At 37.1% G+C, this 24,005-nt stretch overlaps 1 protein-coding gene across 1 annotated transcript in view; it reads right to left on the bottom strand.

Moving 5' to 3' along the window:
- The window catches only part of SNRK (SNF related kinase), a 28,682-nt gene extending 8,412 nt beyond the window's left edge, over nt 1-20,270 (bottom strand). The window contains exons 1-3 of the mRNA XM_010019170.1: nt 20,172-20,270; nt 18,177-18,870; nt 2,210-2,351 (exon numbers count right to left, since the gene is read on the bottom strand). Of these exons, the coding sequence (XP_010017472.1) occupies nt 2,210-2,351; nt 18,177-18,765 (731 nt within the window). The 5' untranslated portion in view covers nt 18,766-18,870; nt 20,172-20,270. The remainder of the gene's footprint in view (nt 1-2,209; nt 2,352-18,176; nt 18,871-20,171) is intronic.
- Nucleotides 20,271-24,005: the final 3,735 nt, after the last annotated feature.

Raw genomic sequence — 24,005 nt, 5'->3', positions numbered from 1 at the left:
TATTATTGCTGCTTTCAACAGGTATAAGGAATGGCAAGATAAGTAGAAATATGTTATTGTGAAGTAGCTATCAGACATTTGATTCTTCAGTATCCCTGAAAGAACAGTGATCTGTTCTATCCAAAGAGAAAAAAAAAAAACAAAAACACACAAACCAAAACACTGTCTGGGATGATGAAGTGACAAACCTACTAATTGGTTGATACTGAGTGTTTACAAGCGCTGGAAAGGAAGTGCATACGTTCCCCAAATAAACAGAGGAAGACAACTTGATTAGCACAGCACATCTTGTTCACTTACTATATGTGAAAAATTCTTGAGGGAGGTATTTTTGGCTTTGTGTGACAAACAGAACGTGGATATCCAGAGTTTTGATGCCAAGGTTTTAATGAAACTTTATTACTCCAACATGTGGAATGAAAGTTCTGCAGTTCTCGCATAATGCTTTTTACTGTACTAATATACTACACCATGCAACTTTAAACAGTAAGGCCACCCAAATCAGAAAGCTAATCACAATTTTCTTTTATTATTTATTCTTTTTAGTGTGAGATGATGTATGGAATTATAAATGGAAGTTAACTCAGACTTCCTGAAACTCTATTGTAAAAAAAGAATGTCACACATATACTTAGTAGCTGTGGTCTCTGCCTTTACCAAAAGGAAAGGCGGGGTGAGACATGGGAGCCTTCATTTTCTTTGCTTTTGTTAGTATTACAACAGAAAGGGAACAAATTATATAATTCATTTGACTTTTTTTAAACTGCTTCTGTAGTGAAACCACACAAATGTACCACACATACATCCTGCTTTAAGTTTGCTTATGCATCCCAAATCACCAAGAACGCTTTCACTCCAAGCAGAAAGTTCAAACATTCCAAGCATCTTTTCCCTAAGAAAATCTATGGAGGACTTGAGTAATGGATCATACCTTGTTGATATATCGCACAGAGAAAGCACATCTACTTGGGCCTTTAAGCTAATTAGTATTAACCAGTATATTAAGCAAAAGGCTGCAAAAATACATTTCCAGGCCTCGGCAGAGCATGCAGCAAGAGGTTTATTCGATAGAATTCACTGATAAGAGCTCTCTTTTAAACCTCTTCCTGTATTATATTTTAAGCCTCTTCCTGTATGTAAAGCTCTTCAAGCTGCTGAGAGCACCGACAGCAGCTTTTCCATGTTACTGGAAATACTAGACACTAATGACAAGACACAAAAGAACAGCTACGGCATAATGTTACGTGTTAGATTCCTGGAGCACACAGATGACAGGTGAAGAGAGGAAAGGTCATTATGACCACAGCTATAGCTGATTTCATGCTTTGCCAAACAGCAGAATCCTAGATGCTGCTCTAGCTTTTGAAAGGACCAAGTGCATTTTTCAAGCATTTATAAAGGCACCTGGACTTTTACTTTTTACTGAAAATTAAAAGATATACTATTGCAAATTCAAGAACCCAGTCAAACATTGTAAAATAGTCTAAGCGATGCAACTGGGATACATATTAAAAGGACTGAAGAGGTCATTAGCTGATAGGGAAATACTGGAACGTATCAAAAAACCAAAAGAAGTCCAGTGAACACTGCAGAAAAACAACATCAAAATGAGTCATGATTCCCAAGTGGCATATGGCATTTTAAGACAGAATATTTTTCTCCCCTGATTGCCTAGAATGTTGATTTGGAGTTGCAATTTCAGTAGGAGATGAGTGAAACTTGCTGTAATATCCTTGGGTTTTGACAACTTATGTTTTGACCAGAAACCTATAGGAATCGTTACCTTTTTAACCTCTGCCACAGAATACTCTCGGCAACACCTTGCAATTTGTCCAGCAAGAGCAGTGGCCAAAGCCAGTCGGTGGTAAGCAGCTTCTTCAATCATTTATAAAATGCATGACAATTAAGACACAAAGATACACTGTGTAAAACCAAAATGAAGTGTCACACAAACGTGGGGAAAAAAACTATTGGCAAAAAAATATCACGGGATTAATCTTTAGTTAGACACAAAGAATAAGAAAAGCAATACTGATGCCCAAGAAACTACTCAATCGATAAAAGGAAACACTAACAAAGCAAAAGCATCAGGCATGATATTAATAGGCAAGGAATACTCCACACATGGATAATATGGTATAGGCAGCTCCTAAAGGTAATGAGAATCCACTTCTATGAATGCTTCCAAGTTCTTTAGTACTCTACTTACTCTTTACATTCTTTGGACACATGAGGTGGCACTGTGTATTTGCAGTCCATTATCATAGTTAGAGTTTCACTGTCGTTTGCTTCTTGAAATGGTGGTTGTCCGCAAACCAGCATAAAGAGGATGACCCCCAAACTCCATATATCTGTAAATATATAGCACATACTGTAAAATAACTATTGAGAAACAGACATAATTACCATAAAACCCATGAAATATTCTTGAGATGCATACTGGGGTGATTACTGCACTCTTGATTATGAGCACTGCTTATGGCATTCGCAATTCCACTGAAGTACAAAATACAGTAGTTCCACTGTTTGACAGCTTTTATAAATTTAGAGGAGGGAAAATATCAGAATTCACAACTTCAGGTCATACACAACAGTTTGAGATGCGTAACACCTTTGACAGCAAAGTGTTAGATAAAGCTCAAGATAATCTGGTCAATCAGAAGACAAGAATTCATTACCCTTTTGTTCACAGGTAGGCACAGGTTATTAAAGAGATTTGTATTCAAAGCATGTTCCTTTCTGAAGGACTAGCATAAACTGTTCTCAGCATGGTTTACATGTTACTCTATGAAGTAAGAAATCACAAAGAAAGCCACTTATTTCAATGAGGCTGACTTAGACATGTTTTTCCTTCAGTGGTTTTTGCTACTTCCACTGGTAAATCATTAATTTATGTAAAACCAACTTCTTACACCAATCATATTGCAAAGCGTGAGGAGGTGGTTGGTATTTTGTTGGTGGTGGTGGTGTTTTTGGTGTTGGGTTTGTTCTGGTTTGGTTCTTTAAAATATCCCAATGTAACAATTAACAGTTATCTCTACTACACTCTGGGAGTCTTCTTGTTTCCTTCTAGTTCCTGCTTGTGTAAATATAAGAACATTAAACAACTTTCTTGCTCCCCAGTGAAATGACACAGGAAAAGATGAGAAAGAAGCACTTCCAAGCATGATGCCCTTTAGTTGGTTTCTACTTACTGTAAAAGCTAATATTTAGTTCAAATCTTTATAAAGAGTTTGCCCAAAAGAAAATATTTCAAAAGTCTCCCTGCATCCAATATAGGAAGCTTAAATATTGAGAAAAGTATCATACTGAAGAAGAGTAAGTAACTCTAATACATGCTTAGAGAAAAGGCCATGCTCTGACACTGAAGCTACAACTCCGTGCTCTGGAAATTTCAGCAGCAATTTTAGGTCTTAGACCCCAGCACTTCACAGATCCATACCCAGTAAGAACAAACCAACAGCTGAAGTGAGAGAAATGAACCTGAACTGGCAGACGACTCCTGAGGAAAGGGGAAAGCAGCTGGCACCGCGAGGAAGCGGAACACACCAGTTTGTTCCTGGGAAGGGCCTGTAAGAGGGAACCACGCTAAGTTATCCCCCAACCACATCTTACTTTCTGTGGCTTATTCAAAATACCTGACATGCATTTAACACTGAAGAATGACTACAATTTTATTCAATAACGTAAATCACACACATTCATCCCTAAAACCGTTACCTATTTTGCTAATTACAACCCATTCTTCATGTGGTTTAACTGACAGAGGAACAGAAAAACTATATGGTGATTTTTGTTAGAGCTCTAATTTGTAGTATGCTATTAACTCAGACAATTATTTCATTTCTGTTATGCTCACTAAGGCCTCAATTCTGTAGGTACTGCGCATTTTGAGGCCTGTACACCATACCACATATACCTGCAAATTCAACATGACTATTCCCAAGTTTAAGATTCAGTAAGTGCTTAAATACTTTGATAGCTTGATGCCAGAAAGCTAAATGTTCTGGAATATGGGATGTCCTTCCTAGGTTCTTATCTTTTCCTAAAGGTCTATTTTGTGATATGATCTATCCTAGTATTCTGTTCACAACTCCCCCCCATAACAGAATACTCCGTCTAAGTATTTCAGAAGAGTCCGCATAGTACTCATAATTACAGACACATTATGTTTGCTATAATAAAGCAATATACATTGGTAAATTTAAGCCAAGAGAAAAATATTGGGAAGGGGAGCAATATAATTAAGTTATAAGTTAAAAATATGCATATAAATTGTTTAAACAGAAGAAAAAACCCACAATATTCTAAGAAATCAAGCTTAAACCAATGAGACAGTCCTGAGAAAAGCATACCAATCACAGTAAGACAGCAATTAAAGTTCCATGAAATCATCATATACAGGAAACTCTAGCAGACCTTGAAGTTTTAACTGCACTGAACAAACACTAAACATCCTGAAGTCTTTTCTTGTAGCAGGCAGTCTCCTAATCAATTTTCTATTTTACACACATGGCTTCTTTTCTTGGCTATACATGTGCTTCTCTATTTCAGTTTGGAAGGATCTGTGATGACAGATACCATTTTAGTTTTCCAAAAGTTATTTAGATAAACATGGATGCACATTTATGTTCTGAAAGGAATAAAAAGCACTTTTCAGAAGCAGAACCCAACTAATTCTCTGAATTAAAAAATCCTTCCCCCCCGTTGTTTGCTATAACACAGTGTCCGGTTAGGGAACAGTATTTTGACAAACAGAACAGTAATTACTGGTTAGCCAGCACATAGTAAGAGAGTTCTGTGTATTTTTCTTTCACTCCATATCCACAGGTCTTTCCAGATAAAAAGAGCTGCAAATGATATGAAACAACCTTTTTCCTCTCTCTTTTTTTATTTTTTATTTTTTTTAAATGCAACTGCATGAGAAATAAAATACAAACTCTTGTTAATAGTGAAGTATCGATCGTGCTGGAACTGTTCATGAGGTACCGTTCCTGGGGTAACGGTTGGACTTGATGATCTTAAAGGTCCTTTCCAACCTATTTGATTCTACAATTCTATGCACTGAACTGCTACTGTATGTCAGTGTATCATGCATTTTGTATAATGCACAAGATGTACCCTAAAAAGGCATCATGTGTATGCAGAAAAAAGTTTTGTTAGAAACCAGAAATGGTGCTTACGACTTTTTGACCTTGTCACATCATCTAGATGTTCTTATACTCAGCAAAGAGCACTAGGGTAGCAGCAACTACACTATCTTGTTCTTGCATACTACAAAGCTCACCATTTTTCAGACAAATGTGTATTTTGTTAGCCTGCCAGTATAGCACACACTTATTCTGATGTGACCAAGAAATAGCAACGGAGAGAAACAACTGCATGACTTTTATTCTCACCGGATTTTTATAGCTGTGGCTGAAGATCAACTTCCCTGCATCTACAGTCATAGCTACCAAACTTAGTTCAGAGTGTCAAGAACACAGCTGAGCAGCCTAAGCAGACTTGAAAGTACACCAACAACTAGGAAGCAAGAAAATATTGTGCCCAAGTAACTTTAATCTACATGTTAAGACTGAAAACAGAAATATCACTGGAAGACTTAGTGCAGACCTTATTATGTCACAAAACATATGTCATCTTGAGGTCAGCTTCACAAGCACTCCTAAATCATATTATAGCAAGCCTCTCCTCATTTATGGAAGCATAGACGAGCGTTTGGATGTCTGCAGGTGAATTAAGAGGCCAAATTCAAGAGTTCTGCCTTGCTCCTTCATATGCAGACTCTAATCAAGGGGTTCCTTCCTTGTCCATCTTCTCTGTCACTTAACTAGACCCAGTCTAGTCACTTAACTAGACCCAGTCACTTGTTTGCAACTCCATGTGCAATTAAAACCAATCAACCTGATAAATGATGCAACATCTTTACAAACACTCTCTTTCTGGTCAACTGCAAGCTGCCACCTTGTTAAAGGCTCAACAGAAAATGTGCATGTTGCTACAGCAACATCTAAGAAAAAAGAATACTCGGTGTTTGTGTGTGTGTGTCCCACCCCACCCCAGACGTGACAAAACTTAGTGCATTTTCCAGCAGCTTTTGTCCTATGCACAAGTGACCAGAGATCAGCCTACAGATGTTTGATTACAGGTGTTTGCAGAAGTTTTTGATGACCTTTGAATGGAAAAGTTGCATGATGACCAAGCTCACTATGTTTTGTCATCCAGCATTTCAGGCAACAATCTATGAGAGTTTGCTTAAAAAGAATATTGAATACATAAGCAATCACCATAATCATGCATCACAATAATTAGGAGGGGTGTTGCCAGCAGGTCAAGTGAAAAAACCCTTCACCTCTGCTCAGCACTTCTGAGGCCACATCTAAAGCACTGTGTCCAGTTCTGGGCTCCCCAGTACAAGAGATACATAGACATACTGGAGAGAGCCCAATAATGAAAGTGATGGACTGGAGCATCTCTCCAGGTGTTCCTGCTTGACCAGGGGGATTACACCAGGTGACGCTCAGAGGCACCCTCACTGCAGCATGCAGCGCCAAGAGTAAAACTATACTTCCTTTTGCCGATGAGAAGCAGCACATTCTAGGTGTTCATTTGAGAAACTGAAGGCATGACAGCTCAGCAAGAACTAAAATAATGTTTATAGTGTGAACACACAGAACTCGAATGCTCCGTTTAAAGCAGCACAGCGTTGTCTCAGTTCCAGTATAACACAATTTCACTCGAACACAGTGTAAAGTACTGTTAAATGTAAAGGAAGTGGTAAAAAAAGCTGACAGGAAACAGGAAACATTAAGCAAATTTTCAAAGTAACTTAATTTGAAATACACATACCCAGCAAGAACAATGGAAAAATGGAACTGGTATTTTAAAAGTGGATTATTCAGTGGTATTTCAAACTACCACAGTTACTCAGACAACAGCTGTATGCAATCCTAAACAAAATAAGAACAGTAACAACAGTATCTTGCCCTTCTCAACATACCACAGAATTTCATATATGCACTTTTTCCAAGACACACACAAAATGCTGGATTAAATAAAAAGCAGGATTTTTACTGGCAGATTATAGAATGGTTTGGGTTGGAAAGGACTTTAAAGCTCATCCAGTTTCAACTCCCTGCCATGGGCAGGGACACCTTCTACTAGAGCAGGTTGCTCTAACTCCATCCAACCTGGCCTTGAACACTGCAAGGAATGGGGCAGCCACAGCTTCTCTGGGCACCCTGTGCCAGCACCTCAGCACCCTCACAGGGAAGAACTTTCTTATATCCAATCTAAATCTGCCCTATTTAACTTTAAACCCATTACCCCTTGTCCTATCCCTACAGCCCCTGACGGAGCGTCCCTGTCCAGCATCCTTGTAGGCCCCCTTGGAAGGCTGCTATGAGGTCTCCACACAGCTTCTCTTCTCCAGGCTGAACAGCCCCAACTTTCTCAGCCTGTCTTCATTTGGGAGGTGCTCCAGCCCCCTTATCGTCCTCGTGGCCTCCTCTGGACTTGCTCCAACAGCTTCATGTCCTTCTTATCTTAGTTTCCAAGACAACAGAAATCCCTTCCAGTTTTGCATTATGAAGTTTTTATTTTGTATGTTTTGAAGACACTTACAGTTTGACATAGTGCTATCAAAAAGGGGAAAATAATCTCTTTGAAAAAAGGATCCATAAACTTGAGGGTTAAAAGTACTGTTTGTAAACATCTCTTCTAAATTTAAGAAGGTGACCTACACTCCCAACATGCAAATAAGTTTAAACATGTTGGTTTGCCAGCCTTCAGTGTAACTTGAAATCCAAGGTGTAGACTCTGAAGATTTAAAAGTAGATATTCCAAAATAATGAGTTAATACCCACATAACATTTTGAAAATGTTAAAAGATCAACAGTTAAATGACTATATGGTATATACAAGAAATGCTAAGTTTGCACCCAAGTGTTTAGATTTAAACCATTCTATACATGCAAAAATCAATCCTGTATCTGTGCGTTTTTCTGTCAAACCCAGAAAAAAAATACTGCAAGAAAAGATTTAAAGACATGAAAACAATGCCTTCTCTTTAAAGACAGTATTTTTTGTTCACCCATTTAATGAAATAACTATGGTACATTTTTGAGAAGTCTTTGTCTCCAGAATAGTGCCATCTGGCTAAGAGATTCAAGATCTCTAAGCATGGCTGCCTGAGAAATTAGTAAAAGAGAATCAGATTATTTTATTATAGTGCATTTTTACAAGATTTTATTATTTCCCCAAACAATACACAAAGCCACACAACAGGAACGTTCTTTGCCATACTGTTTTGTGCTGTCATAACCGGAGCTGCTCTACTATTCTTTCCTATTAATAGATAAAACTTACTTGTTCTCTAGGTCCCAAGGAAGACAGAAGATGGAGGTTTGCACTCAGCTGATCAAGTGCTTTGACCAACACTTGGTCAGTACCTGCTGCCCATTCTTGTTCTGTACCCTGCTATTGCCCATTTCTGCTCACATCCTAGGTTTTGATAAATGGGAATAACTCCTCCTGCTGGGAGACTGCTTCCACCAGCACAGTAGAAAATGACACCTTGATCTTTCATTTGTAAATCCCAAAGACTATTCTTACCCTATTAAAAAGAGGGAGTTCACTCAAACTGAGTGAAAGCCTCAGTCAAGATCTAGTGATCTTATTTGGTCAAAAGCATCGACTTTGACAAGACAGTTGCATGAGCAGATTAGAAAGATGTTGGAGCAGCAATGAGATAAAAGCCTGACATCTCATCAAAGCAAGGCTTCCGGAAAGAAGTATCATGTCTTACTAGACCAGCTAATAACTGGGGAAAGGAGGAAGAAAAATAACTCAAAGTTTTAAAGAACAGATGTTTTTCTTTACATCTCCACACAGTTGCAGAAACATAGCTTTTTCTAAGTGTACAGAGCCCTTATAGTATGTTCTTAATTTGATACACCTTACATCAACTCAGGGTAAAAATCCTAGCTGAGACATTTTCCTACCTCCAAACACTATTAAAAGCCACAGATACACATTTAAAAGCAAAGATGACAACATCTATTTTCATTTTTACCCATTCACTGAATGGCACTGGTTCACTAACAAATAAATGGGGTTTTAAACAAAACTTTTAGATACTTTAATAAATGTACTGCCGGATAGTGTAACCAGATAAAGGAGCAGGTTTTGTAAGCCAGACTCCTTGACCTGGGCCAATGACTCAACATACATTTTCAGTTATATTCCCTTATTACAGCTCAGAACTGAGGTGCCACTGCCAATTCTAGATTTGAGACTCTTAACTGAAGGAACACAGGGAAGACAAGGGTTACAGGGACCCACCTTTAGCAGAGCAGATCTAACCAAGAATTTATTTTTAACAATTTCAAGTTACTTTACTACTCTTAGTAATTCAGAAGTTAGAGGCTTTATGGAAAGTGATTCTCTCCTCCTCTTAAAGGGTCATCTACTTTGCGCTCTTCAGAAAACTGAACTTAGAACTTAGGCCTGACATGCTGCATGCATTAAGCATGCTTATGACCTGTAAAACTTCAAAGGATTATGGTGGAGGAAGGCACACGTATACTGCAGTGGTCAAAATCAAGATCTCTTTCAAAAGCACACTGAAGATCTCAAGATGCAATTTAGCCTTTAATTTGCATAGTAGTGAAACTGCCATTGCTATAATAAGAATAAAATAAGAGACATCAGGGCTTGTAAAAGCAGCAGTAACTAGCTGCAGTAGAGAATATTTCATTGCTTTTAAAGCCATTAAATAATGCTGATTGGGAAAGGACTGTTGAAGCAGGATTCCCAGAACCATGACAACCAGGGCTTTGTATACGCAACTTCCTTACATAACATGAAGTCACTGCCATAGAAACCAAACTACATCATTAGCTGTCCATGCTATGCCTGCCTTAACACAGGGCAGTCGAACATCTGTTATGTTCAAGTTTGTGCACTGCACAAAGGATATCCATATTCCTCTGCTTAACCACTGGAGCTTCACCATTTCCTTAGCTATTGATTGCTTTCTAAGGTTCCTGATTTACTCCTAAAACAAGCGCTATGGATTTCAGAAAGCTACAGTTTATATGACATATGGGATTTTCATACCTTAAGATTTGCTCAGATTTCTACCATTCCTCAGAAGTCAAACATGTGTTACACTTTGTATATGCTATGTGAATTTCTGATTTTAAACAGCCTAAAACCCCATATTCATTTTGGAATAGACACATTCACTTTTAACTACCTAATGTAAATTGAGTCTGCTTATTAAAGTTGTTTATTTTGGTCCTCGACAGGAAAAAGGTTTTTGGTTTTTTTCCTTCTAGCTTAAACATAGAACTGCTTACCCGTTTATACAGTGTCCATTGCTCAGTTAATAAGACAGATCTTTTTCCAGAAAGTCTGTTTCTTTAGAAGTGATTTGTAACACTGAGTAAATTTAGTCAGGTTTTATGCATTTCTCACTGTAATGTTTACTATAACAGTTATTTTCTACTAGAAGCCATTTAATAAGCAAAAAAGAAAACAAATTAACTTTTATGGAGATGACAGAAATGTTTACATGCTTATTTTGCCACTGCAGCAGTATCAACAGACTGTGGCTAAATGAACGATGGAAATGGACCCCAATTTCCAGTATCATGGGCAATTACTCTAACCACCATCTTAAGACATTAAAAAGAATGTCATCACCACTGCTGCTACCACCTCTTCAAAACAGATTTATGGAAGAAAGACCAATCCATAGAAACTTGTTGAATACAAAGCTTGAAAAAAAGACTCAACAGATCAGCTTTTAAATATCAAGATCTTCTATGTTGAGCTAAAAAGCAAAATCCAAATGCAAAGATCATCAGCACCTCTGCACTCTGGGCACGCTCAGGGCTACGCAGCAACTGAGCAGCATCCGAAGACAGCTGTTTTAAACTCCAAACACAAAACCCCATCATGAACTTATTTATTTGGATTGTAATTTAGGGATGGAACCTTCATTGGGCTCCAAGTAGGTACAGGCTGTTAAATCAGTGGTAAGGATGTTTGTTACAAGTTGAAATTTAAGATCTTGTTCACAGCATAGGCTATGGAAAACAGAATGAAAAAATTTATAGCATAGCTTCACATAATCTTCTGAAGAACCAAAACACAGTTTAAGAGTAAAAATTTATATGACATGTCAAACTGCAGAAAATGAAACTTCTATTAGAAAGCGATGAAAAATTACATCCTACAGTATAAAAGGATAAAAGCTGATCCACTACTGAGTTGTTTGGATAGCATCTGTTAGATTGTTGATATCCTTGTCCTTCAAAGGGAGAATAAGAAAAATATTTCCATTCCTGTATAAGCTAAAAAGCTTTCAAAAAGCATTACTCATATAAAAAGTCAGTAGCAAGATAGTAGAGTAACTGTTAATGATTTCAGCATTTCTATGTATCATGAGTATTTTTACACTACCATGTGCACAGACTGCTGGAAGATGCTCAAACTGGACCACTTGTGAAATTTGAAGAGGATGGGTAAAAAACAAAGATTACTTTTTCACAGATACTCAGTTTTTAAGTGATTGAACTGTTCTTCCATTCTTTAACTTTTAATGAAAAAGGCTTTGAATAAACTTGTGTACTGACCTCTCTAGTTTTCAGGGATACCACCACCTTAATTCAGCTATTTTTCTGGTCATTGTAAAGGGGAATTTATTTTTCCCTTGCAGAAGGCTGAGGAAGAGATAATCTACAATCAATGCTAACATTTTCAAAATTGACAGGCACAACTGGGTTTTCTCCTTATTTTAAAGCACTAGAAATCCACTTAAAATTGCTACTAGAACACACAGACAAGTGAATTAGGAAAAATCTTTTCCTTCCCTCATCCATCCAAAAAGGAGCATAAATAGCAAATGGCATTTAGCAATTTATTTTCATAATTAGCTTATCTGTCTGATGACACACTCTGTTCTATAGATGTTATTTTATTTGACTGAAATATGATCATCAGTAACTAGTTTTATCTTTGGAAGTGTTTCTTACTTTCATTCAATCTGGCAACTAGTACTTATTTTTCCCTGAAGACAATAGCATGGGTTTTCCGGGTTGCATAAAACTATCAAAATACAGAAAAACAGTTGTTCCTTTTTTTTTAGTAACTACTGCCTCTCAAATTTCAGTAAGGATTATTTTAACAAAAAACACCACCCTTGAAAGGTCTTACTGAACACATGCCACTGCCTTTATTCCAAAATAGCCTGTTTGACTCATCAATTCTGCATTTAGAAATGCATTCTATCTCCTTTGGTTTCTATTGCTTAGCCACATTTCAGAAGTTACTGAGTCTACATTAAAAACACAAACAAAACCAACATGTGTGTGAATCCCAGTACTAGGGCTCCAAGAAATAACAAACCAGGATAAACACCAATATTATAAGTTAAATGTAAAAGGAAGTTTTTCTCTCTATATAAAACATTCTTAAAATCACTGGACATATCAAAATCTATACAGCACATACAGCTTATGTACATGTTTCACTGCAACGTTTTTGGTCTCTTTTGTACATAAATACTAAAACGAATTTGCTCCTGGTATCTAAGAAAGCCTTCATATTTTCCGATTGACTATCTCTGCCTAGAGGTTTAAGCTGCCAAATGTATAATTGGCATTTTATTTATAAAAAATAAGGTCTTAGTACAGCATTACATGTGAATGCAAAACTTGAGCATCTGGTTTATAACTACGTAGTACACCACTGATTTAGGTCCCACCACATCCGTGTTGCCAAATTAGTCAGCCATGGGCTGAACGTAAGTAATCTGAGTATTTGTTTGCAAGATACATGAAATGAAGCTTCCTGGCTGCAGAGATGTATTTGTCATAATGAAATCTTGTTCCAAAACAGCAGTTTGAAATATTATGAAAACAGTTCTCTCACGAACACAGTGAGATGACTAAGAATCATCCCTATACTTAAGTTACAGTTTAGCTGATATGGTAGTAGCTGAAGACTATGTTGACAGCTTCTCCTCTGTAGTTTCACTTGGATAAGTTATTCTTTGCTTCACCCAGCAATTTACTGGTGAATGCATTAAAACTTGTGCATTAAAATAATCCAGAACGGAACGTAAGCCACACTTAATAAATATTAGCTGGCACAGATTTACTGAGAAGTCATTAGGATCACAGACTCCCACCCTTCATTACAGCTCCATCACATCATAACTTCACTTCTGGATACAAAGCTCCTAAACCTGTAGCACAACACCCTCAATTTGAGGCATTAAGAGTATTTTCTTGTCAATAAATAATTGGATTGAGGGTAAAAAGCAGAATGAAAGGATAGCATACTACACAAAAATTGGACTCCCCCACCTGCATACAAATTAGCACAGAAGTAAATTCTTTGTTAACATGGCATGAATATCCTCAAGATTGAAACTTCCTAAAAGTCTTCTAACAACCAATTCCTTGCATTTTCCCCTTCTAAAAAAGTATAAAAAGCTCATTTCTGACAATTTTTCAAATTTGATTCATTTTTTTCAGCAGTGAGATAAACAGCACAGCAGGGAGAAGGCAGAAAAGCGTGGCTACTAACACAAGGACACAGGAGGAAAGCATAGCATGGACATACTGTGTACTCACACCAATTCCTTCTCTTTTGCTTCAAAAAGCATTTGAAGCTGGAAACTAGAGCACACAATTCTCCTAAAACTGCACTTTTGACACTTAATGAGATTCTCTTACATGGAAGTTGAAGATAAATAGGCAAGGCTGAGTTTATCTAATCTAAACTTGCTAACACAAAAAAAGGGCAGGTCTTACCACCTTCCCCCAGTACTCCAATTAAAACTGCATGCTCCCTTCACTGTTTACACCAGCTCTTCCACTCAATGCTAACGGAACAGCCAGTTCTGCTGACCTGACACAAGGTAAGCCTTCTGGTAAGGTAAGGCAGAAAAAGTTTCTGTCAGGTTAGCTTATAAAAACAGTTCATCAAATGGTCAGTCACAGAACAGAGTGCAGCACATGAGAAGGAGTAAGCTCTGCACTGATGCAAGCAAAACAGAAAGGGAAGACTTTTTATGGTGGAAGCAGCTAATTATTATACTTTAAGCTTTCTGCACCCTTATATATTAGAGAAAGAGCTTGAAGATACAACTATAAATCTTCTATAGTGTTGCAATACATTAGAAATGGAGATTTTCAAAACAGAACAATGGGTGAAAGCTTTTGTAGGACTTCTTTTCTTTTCTGTCAAATTGGGCTATAATCTGGTTTTGAGCATACTGAAACTCCAAAATGTTGGCAGGTATGCTAAATGATTCAATACTGTATATGGTTTGCAAGTATCTTACCACCTTTTAACTCAAGTCTGTCAAATCTTATATTCAGCATTTTTATAGCATAAAAGGTTATCGTCATACGCACTGGACCTGATGCTTACATTAGTCACTCAGTTTGTGAATAAAATGCTATGTCCACACAGGAACATCAAAACTAGTTCCAGAGGCCAGACAGGCTCAAGCACCAGGCAAATGCGGCTGGAGCTTTGAAAACCCACTCCAGCCACACTATATGCAAGTAAGAATGCAAACAGTTGATGCAAGAAGAAGACAGAATAATTTGTGTTCGTTCCAACAAAAGACAAAGTGGGTCTAAAAGCAGTATAATGATCTCAGGAAAGCAAAAGGTATGTATGACAAATCCTCTGTTTCCTTTAACAATCAAAAATGGATGACTAGGTAATGAATACGTGCACAATTATTATCACACTGGCAGAAGATACCCAGGTCTGAGTTGCGCAAGAAAGCCACCATTTAACTACTAAAGCAATGGATGTTATCCAAGTGGTTGGCCTTTGCAACTTCGGAGGCAGCAGCAAGTTGGATTTGGACCACAAACTGCCAGTTGTAGCAGTACAGCACTGAGCCACAGTAACCATAATATTCTTGTGAGTTGTGTCTTCTATGAGGAAAATATTGCCACCATTCTTCTGATGTTGCTGTGACAACAAACCACAGTGCTAATTGTGATGGTACCTACAATGTTATTTGTGTATTACAGTACCATGCTAGAGGCCTGCACTCAACTGCTAAATAAACAATCACAATCTTAGAATCTGAATTTGCCCATTTCTCATCCCCAGCAGGATGAATTCACTCTGCAAATGTTCTGATGCAGCTACAAAATCACGTACAGAATATCTGACTATAATAATAAAACCTATCAGATGTGCCAATGTCTTCTAGAATTACTGTAGCCCACGCAGCACTTAATACTCTGTAGAGATGCAGAGCAGTTAAAATAGAACTTGCTCTCCTCTGAAAGTATCAGCTGATCTTGAAAAACTGTAATTGAACTTTATCAACCTAGGAAAGAGGCGATTTCTATTCATTTAATGATCCAATCTCTGTTGACGGTGGTAGAGCAAAAGTATTATCAGAAGCATCCTTTATTCTTTCTCACCTGTAGTGACCCACTTCTGCATACTGCTGGAGTTCACCGGATTACACCACTATTCTAGACAGAACTCTGCCTGATGTAAAATAATATGTCCATTTGATTTACAAAATGAACTTCATGTGCAACAACAGCCCTCTCACTTTCCTCTGACCAGAATAAATTTTAATTGAGTGTGAAAAAAATATGGGAAACTACAAGCAACAGAACTCATTATCTAACTCAGCTTTTTGAAAAGCCCTGGGAACATATGATCATTGCCTAATATTGCTCTTGCCTTATTTTAACTACAGCCTTAAACACAAAAGGAAACGAGAGACCCAAATTAAATAGTCTCTTTTCAAGTGCGAAAACTTTGAAGTAGCATCACAAAGGGGACATTAATCCCTGAACTGGGTGAAACAATTATGTTTTCATAAAGAAAGCTTTTCCATGATATTTATGAAGCATATAATGTAATAAAAGACTTATTTCATCTCTTTGCTGCAAGAAAATATATCCTTCATATCTCATTCTAATACTATCCATAAGACACCAGAGAAGCCATGTTTGTGGAAAAGATCTTTGGCAAGAAAAACCCACCATATACCTTGACCAGTTTTTCTTGCAATAATTTTTGCAAATACAGCAACAATTTTGGATAAATGAAAACAGGTTTAAAAAATACTTAATGAATGCAAATACACCTTAACATGTGCAGTGTATAGGCAGGGCAAACATTTCTAACTTGGCATTTTAGTAAATCGAGTTGGTTTTCAAGTTATCAGATGCCCATAAGGGGACAGGACCATGTAGCTGCACTGAAGAAAGCATGACCTCCTTTCTCATAGCAACTAACTTTTAGATTGGTTCAGCTATAACGTAATTTCATCCTAACTGCAAAAAATCTTTGCCATTGCCAATCATTACTGCAATATTAATAGCCCTATTCAGCCAACAGCTGAATGAGTTCACAGCACTCCACCATAATTTCAGGCTATATATACACCTTGCATATCGCTAGCACCAAAATGTAACTGATATAATTTCTCTTCTTTGAAAATGTCTGATTTATTCATACTTCCAAGCATCTTCAGTGGGGTAGCAATTACAAAACTTCAGTTTTTGCTCAGTCTCCAAAATCTGACTGCTACTTTGTTTTTCAAAACATCATTCACATAAGGCACTGTATAGAATATTTAACAAACGTACTGTTTCACGTAGTATTGGAGAGCACTGGAATCAGTTACACTCATGCTTCAGGAAATTCTCAACATAAAAAGGCAAAGAATAACACAGAAAAATTCAGGAGTTAGGATCCCTAGTTTGCCACTAATAAAACCAGAACCAACTCATCTAAAACAGTGGCCTCTAAATAGAAATCATTTTGTCAAGCATCACTGCAGCATCAACACGGATTTGCAAAACCACAAATAGCACAGACATCTAAAATCCCTAATTATAGCACACTTGAGAAAGTAACCCACAGTAAAACACCTATTCAAAGTTAGAAGCCATGAAGTAACATTCAAATGTTTAAACAAAGACCACAAGATCTACTAGCTAAAAATATTTATATTAAAAATAATGCAAGAATTTTAGTTCACAGGCCTGCAGGAATACTTTGTCAGCATATAAAATTAGCTGACTGTTTACCTCCAGTAGATTAGCAAGAAAATGGACAAGTCAGTCTTAATTTAAACCATCACCACAGCTACTACTATAACCATAGAAAAACACACATACAGCCGTGTCAGAGTCCTAATGGGTGTTATTAAGACAGTATAAGTATCACATACTGGGTACCCAAGAACTAGAGGCATGTTGACCACAATAAGGTATTTCTGAAGCATCATTTGGAACTAAATTTATTGGAGAGGTAAGTTCTACCTCAACCAACAGATAGGAGCAACGTGTATGACCACACAATATTATCTAGTGACTCTTATTAATGCTTACAACTCTCTGAAAAAACACTCGAAGTTAATTCTAATATCATATGCAGTAGACCTAACAGAGAGAGCAAGAGAATTATCTGCAGCCTGTCTAGCACATTTCACTTTCCAGCTAGAAACATACACACAAGTTTACACACTACTATTTCTCCTACCTTTCAAACAATTGTGAGCAACTAGAAACTCACTCTCTACTTTCAGTTCTCAGACAAGAAAAGGGCAAAGAAGGGGAAGAGGGAGTTAAAGCCTTCCTTAACTCCCCCTCTTCTCTGATAGCCAAATTAGTACTTATTAGAAACCGATCCCTACCACTTTGCAGCAGCAGATGTAAGCAGCTTGGACTCACACTGTCATTCTTATGCAGACGAACTGAGCAAAGAAAATCACTCTGGGTGTTTGTTTTTTTTGCAGCAATGGGGGGAACAAGGGACATTAAATTAAAACCAGGCACTTTTCTGAAGAGGAGATGGGTCCTCTTAACAAAGGAAGTACAAATATACACTGCATTCCCATTCTTACTAGAAAAGTTAATTACAATGCATACAATTGCATCATTTCATACAGAAAGAACCTTTAAGCATTTTCACAAATGTTTGAGTATCTCCTTTGAATGGAGCTGCTCCAGCATTAATTCATCCGTAACTCATTCAGGTTATAAAATTATTTCTTGCCAATTAGCTGGCTTTCACATATGACATTATCTTGAAACAGAAAAGAGAGTGCTACAACACCATGGTACTTAAGTTTAGATTACTAGTTGAATTCAAAGAGGACATACCCACTGCTGGTGCATCGTATTCATCCCCAAGTAAAATTTCAGGAGCAGAATATGCCAGAGATCCACAGCTTGTGGTGAGCTTCTTTCCAGGCTGAAATTTGTTGCTGAATCCAAAATCAGTCAATTTCACAAGTCCTTGTTTTTCAAAGAAGACCACATTCTCTGGCTTTAAGTCTCTGTGAACTACATGTAGTTTATGGCAGTAGGATATAGCATGAACTATTTGAGCAAAATATTTTTTTGCCAGATCCTCATTCAGACCTTCTTCATGTTTCATGATGTAATCAAACATATCTCCTCCATCACCTAGCTCTAAGATAAGATAAAGCTTAGTCTGGGTATCAATCACTTCATACAGCCGTACTATATTGGGATGTTGCACTAGCTTCATGCATCTAACTTCTTGAAAAAGATGTCCAGTGGCTAAAGTGTCCAGTTTGGTCTTGTCAATTACTTTTACTGCTACCTTTTCACCTGTAAAGACGTGCCGAGCAAGTTTGACCACAGCAAAATGGCCTCTGCCCAAAGTTTTATCCAAGTCATACAATCCTGCAATTTTTCCATCATATCCTCGCTTGAAGCCTGCCATTCTGTTTCAGAAGATGAAATAATATTTAAGCTCTTTGGAAACGTGATCTTTTCATATAAGAGTATCTGATGCAAATAAATAGTCCATTGTCACTGCCAAGCATACCTAAAAATAAAGGATAAGATTATGCATTTGTGTAAAAATAAGCAAAATTATTACCCTGTAATTCTCCTAAAGTTACACTGGCACATTTTTACAGATTACATATGAAATTCTTCAGGGGGTTTTGCAAAGGGTTTGATAAGCCATGCTGTGTTAACCAACAAATTTCTGAAATCGCAACAGTTCAACAATGAAAATTTCTCTTCGACAGTGGCCTTCATGTTTTTGAGTTAGAAACTTTACAAGCAACGCTTGAAAAAGCCAGCATTATAAGGACCGTTAAAACTGGCAAATCTGAAATCTGTAACTTTTCAGGCTACATCAGAAACCAGCCAGGCAGCACAGAACATTGATAAGATGAACATGCTTGATTTACTTAATTTTGACATATTCCTTCCTGCTTTAGCACGAAACAGCAGTAATATAAAGTTTTGAATACTTTGATCTTCTCCCTTTTAACAGCTTCTTGTTTATCAAAGCTCAGACTGACATAGAAGGCTTAATTTTGTTACTGTAGTTTGAGCATTATCAATCAATACTGTAATTACAACAAACAAACAAAGCTTTATAGGCCTAAATGAAACATTTGGGTTGGATGTACTCTTAATGCTAAACAAAAATGTCTCGTTAAATATTTTGACTGGAGTTATAAAAACTGGTGATGAAAAGTTTGCATGTAGGCTGCATATGTTCAGCAGTCCTGAGAATGAGTCAGGAGAAGGAGAAAAAACGTGTGAAGGAAAGGAAGAGAACTCAAAGGTTCAACTTACTTATGCTGAACTCCCTCTTACCAGCTAATCTGGCATTTAAGCAAACAAGATCCAACTTATAAAACATTCATATTCAAAACTGTTTTTTAAGGTCTTGTGTCCCATTGCCTTTTTTTTTTCCACATACAAGACCTCTCCAAAACTTTTCCTGCATCTTTAACTTAGATTGAGGTTTACATAAAAATCTGTAGCTATCAAAAAGCTAACCCATTTCTCCCACTTTAAGTACAAAATAGCTAGAAATATTAAAAATAGAGGGCTTATTGACAACTCAAAATACAGAAAACAGCTCTTTAGTATGTATTTTCTGTTTCAAAACTGAACTTCAGAAAGAAAATCTTTGAAAATGAATCTGGCAAACAAACAGCCCCTTACATTAGTTACTCTCAAGTCAAAATGTAAGCATTAGATTAAAAACACTCCCTGCTAAACAAGTTATTTCACAGGCAGTGAAACTAATGAACCTGGTTTCATATGGATTCAACTACAAGGTTGGGGGTCCTATGAGGATTCTCTGATGTTTAACAATCTCACCTTACTGCTTCTCTCGGCAGGAGCCATGGTGTAACCTCTTCTCTATGCAGCTGTCTACTTCCATAAAGTCAGTGGGAATTCAGTTTGAGACCTCCACCCCTGTAAAATTTGAATGAAATCAATCAACTTCTGAAACCTCATAACTTAGACAAAGAACAGGGTAAACATAACAATCGCAAACACTGGGCTGTGGGGTTTTGTTTTCTTTAAAGATTAAGATCATGCTTTAAAAAACTTCACTGGGTTTTGCGTTACTGTACCCTTTCATTCTGCTAATAAGCACTATGTGCTTCAGATGGTCTTCCAAAAACCACTTCACTGGAAGATGTCATAGTATCAAAACTGGCAATGACGTATCTGCTTCCCATCACATCCCATACTGCTCATCTTACAAAAAGTTTCCTCTACTGCTCCCAGTGAACCATGTAATAACACCCCATCCTTACTTCAGAAAGTACGAAACTAGTTTAGAGCATGCTACATTAAACCAAACACCCATGCCAAACACTCTCCTATCCAGTAGAGGTTGCACAGGGAAGAACATAGTCCAATGGCAAACATAATAAATAATGAAACTCCTTATTTGTAAGAGATTCAAAACCTTCTTTTACATCAGAGTGCAATGGCTTCGTGTTTAGTAACGCTTGATGGATTCCATCCCAGCCCTCCTTGTGAAACTGGGCAGGTGCTTTATTAAGGCATGTGAATTTTTAGTATCAAGAACATCCTGCAACAAGGAGTTTAATAGCTTAACTATGTGCTGTGAGAACAACCACTTCCTCTTGCTTGTTTTTAATACCTGATAATTTGTGCATCTTCTCATTCACAGTCTGTTCCAAAACAAGAATTATCATACTCAATTTACCTTGCCTCAAGCAACTCAGTTTTAGCTTCCTCTCTTCCTAGCCTCAGTTCAATGTTGTTCAATTCCTAGTCTGTCACTCCTTTTACAGAGGTTATTTTTTTTACTACTACTACTACTGAGCACTGACATAATGTTTTCATTTAATGTTTTATTATTGTTTTACAATGTTCTGTCATACTGACCTAACCTCCAAAATGCAGGCTAAGGAAAAATAGTCTATGTACACACAAAAACCACCTAACCTTAACCTGTATGAAGCAATAGGGGATCTATCAATCAGCTGTGCCCCATATGGTTGTGTGACTCGAGTCTCAATCCTAAAAGGATTGCAAGCATTTAAAGAGGAAAAAAAAACAAACAAACAAAAACCAAAGAACAAAACACCCTCCCCCACAGAAATGCTTTATAAAATTCCCATTTCCACAGCTTCTTCACAGCTTCTGGAGTAAAGAAATAGAAGAAAAAAGAGCACTTAAAGACAACTTTTTTAACTGCCGTTAGGGCTATCTCCTTACAAATCTGTTTTACCCATAATGCATCCTACAGTCAATACCTTATGCTAAATTACTCCAGTTTTAGAGCCTTTAAATTTTAAAAAACAACTTTAAAGTTGTGTGAAAAATACAGGCACTTGATCCATATGCAATTGAAGTTACCAAGTTATCATGAAACACCTTTACTCTCTGAGGAGACATGGCTTTAAGAGAGATTTTCTGTTAAGCCTGGGATTCAAAAACAACATCTGCAGACAAGACAGCTTTTTTAGTGCATAGCAAAAGAAGTTACTGAAAGAGGTAAGGTAGATGGAGGTAAAAAAGCATCGGTCAATAAATTCAAGGTCATTTCATTGATCCAGTTTACAGTTTGACCTCTTGTCCATTTCTACCAAATGAAGGAGCTGCAAACTGCAGCACACAACAAAATTTCAACCAGCCATACTTTGCCAGCAAGCCAAACTACAGCCTGAGGAAAAAAACTTAAGAGACAGGCACAAAAAATATGTGCCTATCTTTCTTTTCATTCACATTATCACAAGTCCTTTATAAGTTCATTTTTCAGCATTAGGTTTTCTAGTTGGTAAGCTTACTAACCATTAGCAGCATTTAATCCACATGGCTAATTACAAGTTTTTAAAAAATGCCATTTTCCCTAACTATACCGGAATGCAGCTATGCCCTTGATACTCATTTTACGCAATGTAGACATTTACCAGTAAATAGCTCCAGAACAGATCCTTCCTTCCATAGACATTCAAATACCCTAATCCCACAAAATACTTCTAACAGCTTCTGTAACAGAGATCTTCAGAAGCCGTTTTGTAATATCACATGCATCCTATTAAGAAGCTTAACAACAGTACTGCGATTCAAATATCTCTAAAAGATGGATGAACAGATCTCTAATGGATCTGTTCAGAAAAACAGCATGTTTCAGAAACACCGTTTTTTCTTTAAGCAATTCATCCTGTTGAAAATTTTTCATTAGATTATACATTACATACAAGACCAGCCTACCTCATCTTACCTTGATGTGTGTATTAGCTTCTTACTTTAGAAAATAAAGGTCCCATTTCAACAAAATGTTATAATACTATCAATGCAAAAACTTCCTTGCATTATCAGGCTAACAGACATGAAAGCTAAAGTAATCTTTACTGAGACTCATCTGTCCAGAGCTAACCATTCCCATCTCCCTTCAGGATAAATGGAGATTCAGTTAACACAGGTAAGTCTACAATAAAACAAATTGCAACCTAAAGCAGACAGCTAAATAGATCAAATTAGTAATTTCTTAAAAGCACACATTTTCATTTTCTGTAACAGGAGTTCAGTGGATGCATATATTATGCACATCCATAAGACACATTAAATAAGTTTCACCCTATTTCTCTTTTTGCTGTCTTTCGTCTCAGATGAATAACAGCATCTATACCAATTATTTATTTACTACACAAATGCTAAGACTAAGACTTATGTTGCTAGTCATCTCAGAAACAGTAAACCAAAATTTGACATAAACTGATCAGAGATCCAGAAGCAATTTTTCTACTCTGAAAACTATTTGTACAGACCATTAGAATCTGAAAGCAAACGGAAGCAAATATCAACTCAGTACATAAACTGTGCAAGTATAATTTTTCACATTTTTTCCAATATTTTCTATCAATTTTTATCTGCCATCCTACTGTGACATACCTTCACAACCTAATCCATGAGCCCTTAAAAACAGTCTATCTTTGTTACTATATGAGCCACTCTTATACGTGATGATGTCACGCCTTCACCAGCATGTCAAACTGCTTTCCCCGAGAGGGTTTTTGATCACTTTTATATAAGGGAAAGCCAATATGCTAGAAATGAGTACGAAGTGTTGCAAGACTGAAGTGTGAAGAACATACATACCACATTGCACCACAGCATACATACATATCTTCCCATTCACTGATTACAAACCTTGTAAGCTCTCCTGCTCCTGACAAGTTCCATAATAAAACACTACACTAGATCTTTTCAAGGTGTACATGCACTTCTTTTATTTTCATGTTAGCCAGAGCATTAGCATCCACCTCATACTACATTACTAAAACATCAAGATGTATCAGCAAATCTCTCTACCATTCAGCATGGCTACACCTACAATGATGACGATAAGAGTTACGAAATAGTTCTACGCTTCAAACATAAAGGAAGAATTAACCTGCAGGATTTAATTGTATTCCTTACTTTTAAATAGTCTTCAGAATTTTGCTCAAAGATATGAGAGCTGCCAATTGCTGAAGTTCTGCCATTAAAATTTTGGGAAGCCTGGAGTGAAATGTCAGTGTTTCACTGTTTCAAAATGTATTGCAGGTATGAGAGCTACTGATGACTAGCCTTAACTCTTCTATGAATCCAGAAATAAAAACAAAACCCTAACAAGAATGCTTCAATTCTAAGGTCCATTATCCAGTGAACAGCCAGCAGCAGACA

The sequence above is a fragment of the Nestor notabilis genome, unplaced genomic scaffold, assembly GCF_000696875.1.
Source record: "Nestor notabilis isolate BGI_N333 unplaced genomic scaffold, ASM69687v1 scaffold22557, whole genome shotgun sequence".
Classification (NCBI taxonomy): Eukaryota; Metazoa; Chordata; class Aves; order Psittaciformes; family Psittacidae; genus Nestor; species Nestor notabilis.
The sequence above is the reverse complement of the archived record's forward strand: the minus strand, read 5'-3'. Positions and strand labels throughout refer to the sequence as shown.